At 50.2% G+C, this 16,942-nt stretch overlaps 4 protein-coding genes across 4 annotated transcripts; 3 read left to right on the forward strand and 1 right to left on the reverse strand.

Annotated features, from left to right (window-relative positions):
* Positions 1-732: 732 nt before the first annotated feature.
* On the forward strand, positions 733-1,733 carry GLRG_10135 (synaptobrevin; the record flags this gene model as incomplete). Its single annotated transcript, XM_008100820.1, has 3 exons — positions 733-837; positions 1,360-1,588; positions 1,714-1,733. The coding sequence occupies 3 exons, from the start codon at positions 733-735 to the stop codon at positions 1,731-1,733; spliced, it is 354 nt and encodes a 117-aa protein (XP_008099011.1).
* Positions 1,734-4,367: 2,634 nt separating this feature from the next.
* On the forward strand, positions 4,368-7,161 carry GLRG_10136 (N-acetyl-gamma-glutamyl-phosphate reductase; the record flags this gene model as incomplete). The annotated part of the gene is made up of 2 exons (XM_008100821.1): positions 4,368-6,987; positions 7,106-7,161. 2 exons carry the CDS (start codon positions 4,368-4,370, stop codon positions 7,159-7,161), a joined length of 2,676 nt encoding a protein of 891 aa, XP_008099012.1.
* Positions 7,162-8,443: 1,282 nt separating this feature from the next.
* GLRG_10137 (uncharacterized protein) lies at positions 8,444-9,367 on the reverse strand (the record flags this gene model as incomplete). The annotated part of the gene is made up of 1 exon (XM_008100822.1): positions 8,444-9,367. One exon carries the CDS (start codon positions 9,365-9,367, stop codon positions 8,444-8,446), a length of 924 nt encoding a protein of 307 aa, XP_008099013.1.
* A 2,560-nt stretch (positions 9,368-11,927) lies between these two features.
* On the forward strand, positions 11,928-13,817 carry GLRG_10138 (major facilitator superfamily transporter; the record flags this gene model as incomplete). Its single annotated transcript, XM_008100823.1, has 3 exons — positions 11,928-12,131; positions 12,227-12,637; positions 12,744-13,817. 3 exons carry the CDS (start codon positions 11,928-11,930, stop codon positions 13,815-13,817), a joined length of 1,689 nt encoding a protein of 562 aa, XP_008099014.1.
* Positions 13,818-16,942: the final 3,125 nt, after the last annotated feature.

Consider the following 16,942-nt stretch of genomic DNA (forward strand, 5'->3'; position numbering starts at 1 on the left):
GGTCTGACTCTGACTTGGTCGAAACACCTGTCTTGATTGGCCCTTATGAGCTGTTGTAGTGCAGCGCAGCGCAGCGCAGCGCAGCGCAGCGCAGCGCAGCGCAGCATCCACCTCTGTCCTTCCCTTCGGCGCCCCATCCATCATCCTTTGCGTTGCCTGTCCATCCATCCATCCATATCCAGTGGTGGGTGGGTGGCCGTGCTGAGGTCGTGTTGTGCCGCGCGCTGCATCCTTTCAGGTGAGGTGCTGGTTTGTTCCAGTGGCTGGGTCGTTCCCAGCTCTGCTAAAATTGGTGGACCAGCATCCCCCAATGTGGCCTTGGTTGTTGTCCCCTTTCGAACGTCCCTCTCTTTCTCCCTCTCTCTCTGTCCGCCCCTCCCCAGCAACCCCCCCCCCCCCCAAAAATCCTCAGACGGACACCTTGTTTCGGCCGGGCGCTCGCCTCTGCTCCTAGACGTCTCATCACCTGAACCCGAACTTAACCACCTCATCAACCCTCCTACGCCCGCCAACCACCTTTTCTCCTCTTCCCAACCACACCTCACTTTTCCCATCCGTTTATCAACAACCGCGCCCGATCTCCATCGAACAAACTCCGACCGGTCGTCCAGTTCAATCTTGCATCTCGGCAGTCCGCAACAAACACTTTAATCCTACCAGCTGCAGCCTCGAGCTCCGCCAGCGAGCCCCAACTTTACACCTACCTCGACCTCTTCCGTCACCACAGCGACAATGCCCGAGGACGCCCCCTACGACCCTTACATCCCCAGCGGCGGCCAGCCCGCGACGCAACAAGGAGGAGCTGGCGGCAATGCGAGGACTCAAGCTCTGCAAGCTGTAAGTTGCGCTACCTTTTTGACGTTGCGAGAATCTTCCTTTCCTTTTTTGTCATCGCCTTCTGTCCATCGGGTTGGCCCCGGAATGTACGCCTGATGACGACCGACCGACCGAGCTATCCGCGCGACCCAACATGACGACGCCTGATTGGGCTGTCGCATCAATTCTTCAGCGCTCCGGGTCGAACATGATGATAACGACGGCCTCACCACATTGATTCTTCAATCACGAGCCTTGATTCTTGTTGCATTGCGTTGTGTTATGTTGGGCGGTGTTGCGTCGTAACAATGCCGGTCGCACATCAGCCTTTTGGCATCAACAACAAACATGGTTGACACATTGGCAACATGTCATCACGATGAATTCAGGGGCCTCGCTACTTGACGAGCGCCTCGCACGGAACCACGCGGAAATTTTTTTTCTCTTTCGACGGTCGCTGGCGTCGTAATCAGGGGCAAATTTGTTTCGCCTACGTAGTCGGAAGATTGTCACCAGAGTCATGTGCTGACGTTCTATTTATAGCAAATCGACGACACCGTCGGCGTGATGCGCGAGAACATCAACAAGGTCTCCCAAAGAGGTGAGCGTCTGGATGCGCTGCAAGATAAGACGGACAACCTGGCTGTTTCGGCCCAGGGCTTCCGTCGGGGCGCCAACCGCGTTCGCAAGCAGATGTGGTGGAAGGACATGAAGATGCGCATGTGCCTGATTGCCGGCGTCATCATTCTCATCCTCATCATCGTCATTCCAGGTATTTACCCCCATCTCCTCGAGCGCTTTCCCCTTGGATTGCGTTGTATCCTTGTCACTGTGTGGCTCTAACCAGTCCTCTGTTGTCGAATATAGTCGTTGCAACACGCTAACTTGGCCGGCCAGTTGTTGTTACCCGCCACTAGTAACTAGATACCACACTTGTTTGCATTGCGCTGGCCCCTTGGGTTCATGGTTCGCCGTCATGATATGGAATGAATTGTCAGATATCTCGCAGGCTTCGAGCAACCGTGGGAGACGAGGCGATGAGTCGGGCACCCTGCTACTCAGGGACCATCCCGACGGGTTAATGACTTGGGAAGCGCGGAGGTTGTTCGAAACGGACTTCGATCTACTTCGATGGTCTGCATGCAAAGAGGGCTGCTGGCCAACTCGGGGACTTGCTCCGACGCAGTTGGGGCCGCTCGGCTGCGGATCCACCGCATGTATGTATGAGGGATGGCAGGCGTTTGCGTACTTTGAATTCCACTGGCCCTGATTTCACACCTGGACGGACCAGACTCGGACTGGCCCTTTCTCCCGTATTTTCAACAAAATGAAGTGAAAAGTCGCGCTAGATTTCGAAACCATCTCTCACGGGCACGTTGGCGAGCTCCGAGTCTACGGTGACGTGACATGTGCGTGTGTATGCCTTCATTTGTCATAGATGTCGACTTCAGGAAGAGGCAGCCAGCCAGCCAATTAGGGGCTACGAAACACTGGCGAACAGCCAGGTCTGGCTTTCGAGGGGTCAGATAGGTAATTGGATGGAGTTCTGAAACCGACGCTCGCAGATTGACGGCGGATGTGTCGCGGGGTCGCGGCCACCGGCAGTCGAGACCCCTCAGGTAGGACGGGGGATCCACGATCTCGGGCAGTGTATGGACGGGACGCCACCTAAGGTCAAGGCCAACCCAAGCCCAGCACCTGACGGAGGGGTTGCATGGTTGGTGGTTCATCTCAAGCTCGGCGGTGTCCTGCACCGGGCCGGGATTGCGTTGACGATGGGCCGGCGTGAGAGGCGACAGATCCGAGGAGGCGTTTAGAGTTGCGTGTCCACTTGTCATGTTTCCACCCGGCCGGGAACGGATGGCGAGGGGGGTTGGGAGACGTGTCGCTTTCTGGCCTATACGCCGCCATCCAGGCTGAGCCGGCCGTGGTCAGTCAACGGTGCTCAAAGGGCTCACCTCGGTGCCTTCCATAAATTTGTCACTCCAAGACGAAGTCAATGCTATGTCCGGCGGCCTCGCAGGTCGACCGCCGACAGTTATAGTATCTCGTCCCGCTTCGGCTCGCGTCGGCCCTGCTCGCAGCTTCGCTCTTCCTCGGTCATTGTTCCGCCGCCACTGAAATGAAGGCTTTCAGGAAACTTTTTCCGAGGGCAAGGAACAAGCAGGAAATGCCTCTCTTTCTCTTTTTTTTTTCTCCCTTTCCTTGCCTAGGGTGTGTGCGTGCTTGTGAAAGATGGGACCACAAAGTGCGGATCCTGGCGGGCTCTCTTGGTGATCTTGTACGCACCAGGGCATTCCTTATCAGATCCGACCAATAGCCGAGAGTCCACTTCCCAATCAATAGAGAGAGAAGTGCGGATTTACTCCACCGTGCGCAGGGCAGGCGTAGCGTAATGCGTATAAGACGGTTGACCAAGGAGTGGGTGCCCCGTCAGCGTGTGTTACTGATTTGTTTATTTTATTTTTTTCATCTTTCCCGGCTTGTTATAGTAGAGGCCAGACTATGCGAGTCAGTTTGGGATATCAATTAGGGAGCGTAGTAGTCAGAGGATGATTGGTTGAGGGGAAATAGAACAAGTACAGACGATCTCGAGTAGCAAAAAGTATGCACCTCAGCTAGTACAGGACCTAAGGTAAGTAGGTGGTACCTAGGTATCTAGTGTGAAAAGCGAGGTTCTTTTGGTCACTCGGTACCAGCAACAGCCTTGCCAGCTGGCACAGAGTGGCGAGGAAAGCGGCGAGTGAAGCAGCGCAATGGCAGAGAGAGGGGAGACAGAGCGGTTTCGGTCGAATTTTCACACGTTGGCTTAGGCCCCCCTGCCCCTCCTCCACAGTCCGCACCACCTCCACTGCATCATACCGGTTGTCCCATGCCCACCACGCCCATGCCCACGCCCACGCCCGGCACCTTCGCAGGCCTCAAAAAGTAAAAAGCCTCGCCGTGCCCTCTTGCTGCTCGCATTTTCATCTCCTGGTGCTCCTTTTCCCCCTCCTCTCCTCTCCTCTCCTCTCCTTCCTTCCGTCTTGACCCTTCTTTGCAAACAATTGGTCCAATTGCTCCTCCGTCCGTCCCCTTCGCCATCTTCGATCCGATCCGTAGGGCCTTCTCCGTCGTCGGTTAATTCTGTCTGACTCAATTGCTCCCTCCGTTGGTCGGCACCCAATTGGACCTTGTTGGCGTTTGAAAAGAGTCGGAGAGAGGAGTCAGAGTGACAAGCTATACCCGCCCGAGCGTGTGCCATAAACACCTACTCCCGAGGATTTAAAACTAGAGCTCGAAAGAGGTGTGTACTCAACGCTTCCCTCCCGCATATTGCCATTTATATAGGCTGTGTTGCGTCTTCGTGCAACCACGCGGAAGCCCCTCTCGCCATTGACTCAGGCGCAATCTCTCTATCCTTCCTTCTCGTCAATTTTCTTTCCTTTCTCGGAAATCGCCGTGACCTAGGACGCCTGCTACGAAGTAGGCGACGGCTAAAAGAGAAACAACCGAGCCAGAAGATAAGACCTTGAGGGATCCAATCCACTGACCCGTTGCTGATAGTCACCATGTTCTCAGCTGCCGTCATCCGCGCCGGCACCCGCCGAGCCATTCCCCGCGTCGTCCGTCACCAGACTGTCGCCTCTGTCCGCAACCCCTTCCAGCGCCTCAATGCCATCCGAGCACTCTCAAGCACGAGCTCCCAGTCCGAGCAGGCCAACCGCGACCGCACCCGAGCCATCATCATCCGCACCCTGAGCCAAATCGGCAGCCGCCGCGAGGGCCAGCAATACCTGTCATACTTCACCTCCGTCTCCTCCCAAAAGTTTGCTGTTATCAAAGTCGGCGGTGCCATTCTCACCGACTACCTCGATGACCTCTGCGAGAACATTGCCTTCCTCTACGAGGTCGGCCTCTACCCCGTCATTGTCCATGGCGCCGGTCCGCAGCTGAACCGCTTGCTCCAGGAGGCTGGAGTCGAGCCCCAGTTCGAGGAGGGCATCCGCGTCACTGACGGCAAGACCCTGACCGTCGCCCGCAAGCTGTTCCTCCAGGAGAACATGAAGCTGGTCGAGAAGCTCGAGAGCCTTGGCGTCCGCACCCGCCCTCTGACTACCGTCCTGACCGCCGACTACCTGGACAAGGAGAAGTGGAATTTGGTCGGCAAGGTCACCAGCGTCGACAAGGCCCCCGTCGAGCTGGCCATTTCCCAGGGCTACGTCCCCATCCTCACCTCCATGGCCGAGACCACCGAGGGCCAGATCCTCAACGTTAACGCCGATGTCGCCGCCGCTGAGCTTGCACGCGCCCTCGAGCCCCTGAAGATCGTCTACCTCTCCGAGAAGGGCGGTCTCTTCAACGGCGAGACTGGCGACAAGATCTCCCACATCAACCTCGACGAGGAGTACGACCACCTCATGTCGCAGTCATGGTGCCGTTACGGCACCCGCCTCAAGATCAAGGAGATCAAGGAGCTCCTCGAGACCCTGCCGCGCACCTCCAGCGTCGCCATCATCCACCCAAGTGACCTGCAGAAGGAGCTTTTTACCGACTCTGGCGCCGGTACCCTGATCCGCCGCGGAGACAAGATTGCCTTCGCCGACAGTATCTCCTCGTTCCCCGACCTTGCCAAGCTGAAGCAGACGCTCATCCGCGACCGCGAGGGCATGGACGCCGAGGCCACCGTCGACCGTTACATCGAGTTTCTGAAGGGTACCCCTTTCAAGGCCTACTACGACGAGCCCCTCAACTGCCTCGCCATCGTCCTGCCCCCCAACGAGGAGCGATCCCATCCGACTCTGGCTACCCTGACCGTCACCAAGGAGGGATGGCTGAGCAACGTCACCGAGAACGTCTTCCACGCCATCAAGAAGGACCACCCCAAACTCGTCTGGACCGTCAGCGAGGAGGACGAGAACCTCACCTGGTTCTTCGACAAGGCCGACGGCAGCTTCTCCAGCAAGGGTAACCAGCTCTTCTGGTACGGCATCGACAACCTCCAGGAGCTCGGCGTCTTGACCGACGAGTTCAACGCCCACGGCCGCGCCATGCTTGGCGACTCCAACCTCGAGGCCCGCCTGCGCCGCGCCGCCCAGACCTCGAACCGCAACCTCAACCAGGCCGCCGCGCCCGCCCAGGCCCGCGGCTTCTCGACGATGGCTCGCCGCCCGACATGGGCTCCTGCCGCCGCCAGCCTTTCCGGCAAGCGCACTTTCGCCACCTACACCACCACCAACCCCAACCCTCCTCTGGGCAAGAAGAACGCTTCCAACAACGCCCCCTCCCGCGTCGCCCTGATTGGTGCCCGTGGCTACACCGGCCAGGCTCTGATTGAGATGCTCAACGCCCACCCCAACATGGATCTCCGCCACGTCTCGTCTCGCGAGCTCGCCGGCCAGAAACTTGAGGGCTACACCAAGCGCGAGGTCGTCTACGAGAACCTGAGCCCCGACCAGGTCACCGAGCTCGAGAAGAAGGGCGCCATCGACTGCTGGGTCATGGCTCTCCCCAACGGCGTTTGCAAGCCTTACATCGAGGCCATCAACGACGCCCGCAAGGCCGGTGCCGACCACCGCAGCGTCATTGTCGACCTTTCCGCCGACTACCGCTTCGACAACACTTGGACGTACGGTCTTCCTGAGTTAACCGGCCGCTCCGAGATCTACAAGGCTGACAAGATCTCCAACCCCGGCTGCTACGCCACCGCCGCGCAGCTCGGCATTGCCCCCTTGGTTGAGCACCTCGGCGGTTCCCCCTCCGTCTTCGGCATCTCCGGATACTCGGGCGCCGGCACGAAGCCCTCGCCCAAGAACGACGTCAACCTGCTCAAGGATAACCTGATGCCCTACAGCCTGACGGACCACATTCACGAGCGCGAGATCAGCGTCAAGCTCGGCGCCGACGTCGCCTTCTCCCCGCACGTGGCCTCCTGGTTCCGCGGCATCCAGGCCACCATCCACATCCCCCTCAACAAGACCATGACCTCGCGTGACATCCGCCAGATTTACCAAGACCGCTACGCAGGCGAGAAGCTCGTCAAGGTTGTCGGCGAGCCCCCGCTAGTCAAAAACATCATGAACAAGCACGGTGTCGAGATTGGTGGTTTCGCAGTTCACAGCAGCGGCAAGCGCGTCGTCGTCTGCTCAACCATTGATAACCTGCTCAAGGGTGCAGCGACCCAGTGCCTTCGTAAGTTGTCCCATTCCTTAGCCCGAATTCCGCTTCGGTTCCCTTCTATCCCGTAACCGGCTTGATTTGGATTTTACTTTTGTGGCCTTTTCAAGCGCCCTGGCTAACGACCACACAGAGAACATGAACCTCGCCCTCGGCTACGCCGAATACGAGGGTATCCCCACCATGTAAAGGAACGGCGACCAATATGTTTTGAACGAATCTAGATTCACAAAGGCTCGGCGCGGACACTCAGACTTATGGAGTAAACCGGTTCAAAAAGCATTTCCTCCCATTTTCCATTTTCCCCCTTGATTTGTACCTCCCGTCACTGGTAGTTCTGTTCCTTGTCTCACTGTTGTCGTCTATTACTTCTTGCGTGTTCACGGATGGGTTGTTTTCATGTTTCTCCCATCAAAGTCATTCCGGGGGGGTCCCGAAGGTCGGGTCGTCACAGACGGGACGTGTGACGGACGACGCGTGGTGTGTGTGTGTGTGTGTGTGTGTATGCTTGTATATACCGGGAACGAGGTGAGAAGTAATTACACACAGATCTTCCAAAAGCGTATTGCTTGCTCCGTCTTCGTCTATGCCATGTCTTGACTTTTTTCAATGAATGCGCCATTCATTGCGAATGCTTTCCTCGTATGTTGCCATTGGGGTTCAGTAACAACGATTGGTTCGGAAGTCGCGGTTCTTCTCGTGTGGGTGTACGAACAAGGCTAATTATATATCAGAAAAGAAGCCGTCTTAGAGAATAGTGTTTTTGGGGAGGGGGATTGATATGCGACGCCCCTTTTTTTATTGAGTATGGTTGTTTAAGAACCCCGTGATTCTGGCTCAGTTCACCACCCACCATATGGATATTGTTACTTGGGATATAAGAAGTTAATCACTATCTTTAATTAACAGCGTCCTTTTTGTGTCACAAATGTTACGATACGTATTGTCACAAGCCTCACATGAGTAGATTACCAGAATACCATATGCACGTGTTTGTTGACGTGGTATATATCTATATAGTCAACTTCCTCAAGGACTTCACCCTTGAGGAGGTCAACCATTAATTAGAAGATTACTTTTTCTCACACCTGTCTTTGCCTGTTATTGTCTGTGCCAGTTGTTTATCCCCTGTTTTAGTCGTTTCGTTACGCGCGCATTGCTTGACTTCACACCTTCAATGCGTCTCTTGACGTCGCTGCCGTGCTATGGCCAGCCATCTATTCCGAGACCTACAGGTTATCTTGAACCATTTATGCTCATCAAGTGGCAAGAAAAGAGGGTCTTTATTTGAACCTGTGGAATTTCTTTTTTTAATTCCGCATCTAAGCCTGAAAAGAATCTAAGGGGGGAAACCGTGAAGGTAATCTTGGAAACGCGAGAATGATTTAATGCCGCGTGTATCATATCCTGTTGATACATCGTTCGGCCTGGTGGCTAAACACAAAAGAAATTTGGTTGTCATGGGGCCGAATCAGAAGGCTTGCCCGACATATTGCGCCTCCCAAGTCCTCACCACGGCAGCCCAATACGCCTGCTCGTTTTCTCGAACATGGTTGCAATGCCCGCTCTTTTTGAAGCGAACCAGAGCGCTCTCGATCCCCAGTAGCTCGGCGCTTTCCTGCGCATGGTCTACGATGTCTTCCCATACAATGAGGTCATCGGCCTCGGAGAAGACATACGTCCGCGGCGTGCCCGCGACGTCCCACAACGTCTCGTCGTTGAGCGAGTTCCGCGTTTGACAGATTACGTTATTCTCATACCCCTTGATCACGTGGAATGTTCCGTACACTGCGCCCAACACCACGATGCCGACCGGGACCCCTACGGCGCGGATGGCCTTGTTGGACGGCAGCGAGCGCTTGAAGGCGGCAACGTTGGACGAAAAGTGCGGCTTGCCTGGCGTGCTATCGAAAACGAACGCGCCTATGGGCAGCCGGCATCCCGTGCCGTCCAGGTAGGCCTGGGCAAGGCAGACGGCCTTGTTGGATCCTCCCTCGGAGAAGGCGTGTAGGAGCATTGTGGGCCGCTTCAGCTGCGTGCTGACGTGCCGGCGGAGGAACTCGACAGCCGGGGCCAGCGCGGCGACCTTTTCCTGGGCTGAGCGGAAGACGAGGTCTTGTATCACCGTCGTGATGACCATGACGGTTGCGTACGGATAAAGCTCATGGTACCGCTTCGTGTATTTAACGACGTGTCTCGGGTCGGCACCCGTCCAGGAGGTGAGGAGGATAAGGGAGGGGCTTGTCGTGCTGATGCGGCTCGCCCAAGAGTCGGAGCTGAGATCAGAAGCGGTCGATGACACGGATGACGAAGAGCGGGGGGCTTCTTTGATGTATATCGACGGTGCGAGAGCCCTGAAGCCCAGCAATGCCCAGCGGGGTGAGGATTTGCCCATACTGATGGAGATTAGATCTGGGAAAGGATGGGAATATGGATTATAAGAGCGAGTATCAAAAAAGGATAAAAAAAGAAGAGAAGAAAATAAGAAGAATGTCGACCAGATAGCCTTGAGATCTAGAATCTTAGTGGCCTCGGCACTCTCAACACAGGATCAGGATTCAAAGGAGGAGTGGACATTTTAAGTCGAAACTCAGAACCAAGAACCCGTCAAGGCCAGAGTATTATGGACAATGCCACCTCAACCTCCCAACAGGAACAGTGATGAAATGGGTTGAAATGAAGGTCCAAGACCACACTTATCATCCGCCATCGCCCTCTGGATTCCACCAGCAAAACAGGCGCAAACAGTCAGTCATGTCCAGGCTGAAATTGTGAGATTTGTGGGCGCTGGAAACGTGAGGGAATCGATCCCTTCGCAAAAATAAGGCAGATGTGGCGCTTATAGCCCGCGCGCGCTTATCCCGTTGAGGCGACAACGTCCGGCACCCGAGGCCAGGCAACCAGCCGCTCGGACTCTGGCCAATCGGCGGGTGTGTCATCGGAGGCAGAAGGAGGACATGATCTCGGCATTTAGTTGTTTCTAGCTTCCAGGATGAGGCGTCGGTCAGGTCCGTAGCGCAAGCCAGCCGGCGGCGGCACGAGTGTAGGAGGGAGCGCAACGCGGCTTCTGAAATTGGCAGCAACATTATCAACGCTGAAACCATGGACTCGATCCCTTCTACAGGCTCGAAATCCATCGTTTGGGGCCCGGGGCACTCGGGGATGGGAAGTGTTTAGGCCCCTAAGGGGGAGACAAACCCCATGGTGCAGATGAGCTTGGACTTACATAATAACCCTCCAATTTGCCTTCACTCATTCTATATAGGCTATGTAACAGAGTGGCTCTCTAATTTTACTTGAAACTGATAGCCAGTTGCTGACTCTAGTCCTTTAGCTCTTCCTCCGAGCCCAAATCTCTCGTCATCCCAACAGGCAGCCGCGTGGAGAGAGTGCAGCCGCTCGGGCTCTGACCCATTTCCGGCTGCCATGATATGAGGATGAAAGAGGGATCTCGGCCTGAGTTTCTACCGAACTACATAATGAGTCGACGGCCATGTTCGTTGAGCTGCAAGCGAGCCAGCAAGCATGCATACATGCAACCCAGACAGCCACGGCGGGGATTTACGGGGGATCGAAGGGAGAGAATTCGAATGGGACGCGACGCAGCCCCCCGGTGACTAGCAGTGACGTTGCCGACACTAAGACATAATAGACCCGATCTCAGCTCAGCTCCCACCGTTTTGACAAACAGCCAGACTACAGCAGCTACTCGGACACTTATCAACGGGCGGCATGTGTTGTTACCAGACTGCAGAATAAGCTGTCGACCATATCTGCCAAGAGCATGCAAGCATTTGCCAAGCAAGCCAACCGGCCAGCCAAGAAAGGAGTGCGGGATGGGAACGCGACGCGGCCTTTGGGCTGCGTGGCGCGATATTGGCCTATTACCTGATTAGGTGCCAGTCCATTAATATGATTGGACAGTAATCTCTCCTATAGGCACCTTATCTGGTGGAGCGGACAACGCACGATCCAGTCGATCGGGTCTACCACGTAGATAGGCAGGCGTAGACGCCGCTTCCGGGACACAGCCATCCGCCTCCGAATGCACTGAGACATCTACCCAAATACCCGGATATCAAGCCAACTTGGGAGCCCTATCCATCATCTCCATGGATAGCTCTGATGGACAACGAAAAAAGAAGGGAAAAAACAGATGAGCGGCCAAGGTTTTGTTGCTCCACGGCAACTGACCCTACCGTACATACGACCTTTGTGGCAAAAAGTCGCGACTTACTAACGCGTGCTAGTAGCAAAGCTTTTATTAGCTGTCCATTGATCTTTGAAGCTAGCGGGATCGGCGCTTGGAAGGAGGCTCAACGGCACCTGGGTTTCGAATTTGATTAGACCAATACAAGAATCACATGGTAAAATGGATGGGAACCAGGCCTATGGGTTAAGAAGCGCACCCTGTCTTTCTAGATGCCCCGTGGCTGTCCCATCTCCTCAAGCCCCCAGGCGGCTCTCCCCTGGTACTAGTTAGTATCCGCCACAAATAGGGTGAAACCTGGGCTGAACTGGCTTCAACGGACTGCTTTCGTACGCGGATGTCTCGGCCAGATAATGTGTGTACCAGAATGCTAAAGGACCATGTCTCGGGACATGAGAGGATCGGGATACTGGCCGGACTCTTCGCTTGCCGAACCGACAGTGTAGCTGGCTGACGGAGGATTCCTCGAAATGAGGCCGCGCACGGCTCGGTCGGCCGTGACGAATGATGGGGTTTAGTAGTCCATTTGCTAGTTAGTCTTACGTGCATGTAGGATGCAATAAAGCTCGCCACTGAACCTCATCATGCAGTGCCGCCCTGGCGATCGTTCCTAGTCTACATTGTCATTACTCCTGCATCGTGTGATATCGAGAAAATCACACAAAGACTTGCGTCCTTGGCTTTTCGGCAGCGTCTGTGGTTCTTCGTCTTCCCTTACCGTACTCTCATTCTATAAACCCCCATCATGTTGGATCCCACTTTCGAATCAATCAAGTCTCCAAGAGAGTATTTCGTCCCGAAACCTGATACGCAAGCGATCCTGGGCGAGATCCAGGAAACAGAGCCGGAATGGACGCCAGGGCGGGCAGAATACGCAGCCATGGCTACCATATCCGTGATTTCTCTCATGGTAGCTCTGGATGCCACCGTATTAGTCCCTGTGCTGCCTGTAGGTCGCCACCCTTTCCATAACTCCATGCTCGCCCATAAGAGCACCGATCTGCAAGACAAAACAAACATGCTGACAACGAACCCGTTCGCCAGGACCTTGCCCTCGACCTGGGCGGTTCCGCCACCGACGCTTTCTGGGCCGGCACCTCCTACCTTCTACCCTGCGCCGTCTTCCAGCCGTTCATCGGCGCCCTATCCGACATCTTTGGCCGCAAAGAAATGCTTCTGGTCTCCTTGTTCTTCTTCACCCTCGGCACTCTGCTCTGCGCCCCCCTCGCTCGAGACTTCACCGCCTTGCTGGCCGGCCGCTCCCTACAGGGCGTCGGCGGCGGCGGCATCATCACAATGGGCCAGATCATCTTCGCCGACATCGTGCCCTTGAGGCTGAGGCCCAAGTACTTCATTTTCGTGCTCGGCGCCTGGGCTATCGGGAGCGTGCTGGGGCCGTTGTTGGGCGGGCTGTTTGTCGAGCACGCGACGTGGAGGTGGTGCTTCTACATCAACGTGAGTTGGCTTCTTAGCTTTACCCCCCCCCCCCCACTTCCCTGTCATCAATGTGTGAGATTTGGCAAAGGTTTCTGACATGATTTTGTTTTCTTCCACCCAACAGTTCCCGTTCTGCGCCCTCGGCTTCGTCATGGTGCCGCTGTTTGTCCGTCTTTCGACGGAGAAATCGTCACTGGGGTCCAAGCTACTCCGCGTCGACTTCCTGGGCGGATTCCTCTTCATTGGCGGCATGACCAGCTTCCTCGTTGGCCTCTCCTGGGCAGGCATTCAGTATGAATGGACCTCTATAGCCGTCATAGCCCCCATCAGTGCCGGCGCCGCGGCCGTGTCCTTTTGCCTGCTCTGGGAGAGATACGGCGCGGCGGAGCCCTTCCTGCGCCGCTCCCTCTTCTACTCGTGGTCCGCGGTGGCCGCCTACCTCGGCGCCTTTTGCCAGGGTTTCCTACTCTTCTGCGGCCTGTACTACATCCCGTTCTACTTCCTCTCCGTCCGCTTCGTTACGCCCACCCAGTCTGGCCTTAACCTTTTCCCTGTCACTTGCCTCCTCCTCCCTGGTTCCATCATCGTCTCCGTCCTCACCTCCCGGCTCGGCCGCTTCCGCTGGGCCATCTGGTCAGGCTGGGCCATTACCTCCACAGGCTGCGGCTTGCTTGTACTGCTGGATGAGAATACAACGACGATGATGTGGGCCATCTGCCTCGCCGTTTTTGGCATTGGAAACGGCATGGTGCTCACGAGCGTCAACGTTGGCACCCAGGCCATCAGCCGCGTTGAGGACTGCGGTCGTGCCGCGTGCATGTATGCCTTCATGCGCACGCTGGGGATGAGCGTCGGCGTCGCTGTCGGGGGCACCACGTTTCAGAATGTCATGACGAACCGGCTGCAGGAGCTTGGCATGTCAGAGGCCATCGCCAAGAACGCCGAGATATACGCAACACACCTGGCTGCCATGGACTCTGCGGATCCGGAGCGTATTGGGGCTTTGTCGGCTTACGTGACGGGGTTTCGGGGTGTGTTCTGGGTCATGACGGCCACCGCAGCCTTTGGGTTTCTGTCCAGCTTGATAATTCGCAAGCACACTATGGATAGGACTCATGAGTCCAAGTTCACGCTACAGGGAGCGAAGAACAGGAAGTCAGAGGTCCCATCAGTTGTAAGTAACGTGATCAAAGTTTGAGAGCAAGTTCTAAATCAAGGTTTTTGTTGTTTCTTTCTTTTCTATATTTTCTTTTTTCCGTATACTTAGCCAAAAGAAGCTGCATAGAAAAATTGCAATATTCACGAAGGGCAAACTTAAGATAAGGAAGCGGTATCTCCTAGGACTTTTCAAAGCCTTATTCCAGTTGTCTAGCCCGCTTTCTACTATAAATTCTCTGGTCGTGCTCTCCAGTCCTGGCGTGCTCAAAGGGGCGTCCAAATAGGGTCATAAAGACAGATATGATCAGTGTCTCTAACCAGCCTCAGATACTCATTTCAGATGTACAGGCTTCAAGTTCATCTTTCTATCGCATTCCAAGCAAGTCTCGTAAGTCAAAAAAGGTACATTCGGTATCTAATAACCCCAGAATAAGGTTAGTGTTGGTATCACAGGGATCGCGATCGTAAAGCAGTAATAGTTCGATTGACTACTAGTTGCTTGTTAAGATAGATAATAGGAAAAAGAAGAAGAAGTTGTTACTGCAGATATTTATAGTAGTGTAAGTAAGCCACTAAAGTAAGTCACGTAATAGTAAATCACGTGACTATAGATTAGCTTTACTATTAAATAGTTAAATATCCTAACACTAGTAACTTTCTAAAGTAAAAGAAAATTACTATAAATAGCCTAGATACTGCCTAGTAGCTAAAAAGCTTAAAAACGTAATAAAAATTAAAAGCCTAAAAGTATTTAATACTTTTTATTTATATAATCTGTTATATAGCTTAAGAAACTTATCTCTTTATACTAATTTAAACTATTTTATTTCTAACTAGTTATTTTAGTGCCTTATTAGGTAATAATTTAGTAAATCTATTAGTAAGATTATTATTACCTTATATTTATTATACTTTATAGACTTTATATTACTTATATAACTACTAAAGGGCTATAATATTAATTATAAGCCTTTTTTTTTTATAGTCCTAAGCTTAATAAGGCACTTATAAAGTAAGTATAAGTTAGTATAAAGGATTATTAGTATATATAGTAGCTTAAGGTAGTTAGTAATTATTATAATAGTTATATTAAGTGTATAAGTAATATTAGTACTAGTAACTATACTATAGATCTTAAAGGCTAGTACACTTTAAGTAACTTACTTATACTTTATTAAGCTAAAGTAAATAATATTACTAGTTATAATAAATTTATTACTTATAGTAGTACTTATAGGTGCCTTATTAGTAAGAATAATAATAAATCCTAGCTATAAAGTAAAGTCTTTATTATTTATAAATAATTTATTTATAAGAATAAAAAGCTTTATAGATTTAAGGTTAAGTAAGTAAAATAATAGACTATAGTTAAGGTTATTTATATACTATATAATATAATAGTTAAGTGCTTTAATTTTATTTATATTAGGTAATTAGTATTATACTATAATAAAGTAGTTAAAGCATGCTTTAGGCTAGTAGACTAATATAATATATATACTATAGGCCTATTACTTAACATACTACTTAAGTGCTTATAGAGATTCTTTATTAATAGGTTAAAGTCTCTTACTTTAGCCTTTTTACTAAAGAAAAAGCTTCCTCTTAGTAGTTAGAGATACTATACTATTATTAAAGGTAAGTAAGTTATTAATAGTAAGGATTTACTTCTTCTTAGTAGTAAATATAGCCTTAGTAAGCTTATTAGCCTTATAAGTAGAAAAGGATTTATTTAAAAGGGTAATAGTATTATTAGTCTATATACTAATAATCCTAAAGTCTAGGCTCTTTATATTAGTAATTAGTAAGTATAAATTAAAAGTTAAAGTCTTTATTTAGAGCTTTTTTTTATAGTAGTAACTATATATTACTTACTAGTAAGTGCCTGCCTTTATAATACTATATAACAGCTTTACTACTTATATAATAGTACCTTTTAGATAAAGGTCTTATATTTATAATAAAAGGCATATAAGAATTATATAATTTAATAAAGTAGTTAACTATATATACACCTAAGTAATATTATATAACTAAAGTAAGAAATTATTATTATTATAAATAAGGAATAAAGTAAGGGTAAAAATAAGGCGCTAGCTAGCTTACTAAATTATAAGTAACTAAGTAAGAATTACTTTTTTACTATTATTAGTATATTCTTAAATAATAAGGTAGGATTTCTTATATAGTTCTTTATTTTAGCCTTTTACTTTATTAATAATCTATAATTTAAATATTTATACTTTAGTATACTTATTCTTATTATATTAAATAAAGTAAAATACCTTATAGGTAATAAGCCTTTTAATCTTAGTAGTAGTTACTTACTTAAAAGGCTTCTTTAAGGTAGTAATAATACCCTTTTTCTATAGCTTAATTAATAATAGTTAGTTAGCTTCTTTTTTTATTAAGATATATACTATACTTATAGTAGTAAAGAAGGTAGTAGGCCTAATAGTAAAGCTAGTTTTATTAAAGAAATTAATATACCTTTATAGGTAGCTAGCTTTTTACTTTAGCTATATATATATAGTAATAATAATATTATTATATATTTTTTTAGTAGGTATAAGGACGTTAGTAAGTAATAAGGCTACTATACTATTATTATTATTCTTCTTATTACCTTACCTACTTACCTTATAAAGTAGCTATTATTACTTATTATAAGTATCTTTAAGGTATAGTTTAATAATAGTTAAATAAAAAGTTTATAAGCCTTAAGAAAGGTTAATAGTATAAGTAGTCCTATTACTAGTAATAAGGTAAAAGGGGCCTTACTAGCCTTTTTTCTTATACTAAATATAGACTATAAATTAAAGTAAAAAAGCTACTATTATAGTAGTATTTAGGCTATTATATATAGTTACTACCTTATTAACTTACCTTTTTATATAAATCTAGTAAATAGCCTTTATTACTTTTCTTACTACTTTAGCTTTTTTAAGTAGGGTTAGTAAAAGTAGTAATAAGTTAAAGATTTATAAGTAGGCACTAAAGACTAGTAGTATAAGTACTAGGCTATTTAGGCTAGCTATATTATTAATTACTTTAATAGCTAGCTAAAGGGTAACCTTAGGTGTATAGCCCTTATTATAGAGGATATTATATACGCGTTAGAGGGGTATATAGTATTTTTTAACCTTACTAATACTATTATAAGCT

Source organism: Colletotrichum graminicola (genome assembly GCF_000149035.1).
Source record: "Colletotrichum graminicola M1.001 genomic scaffold supercont1.56, whole genome shotgun sequence".
Lineage (NCBI taxonomy): Eukaryota > Fungi > Ascomycota > Sordariomycetes > Glomerellales > Glomerellaceae > Colletotrichum > Colletotrichum graminicola.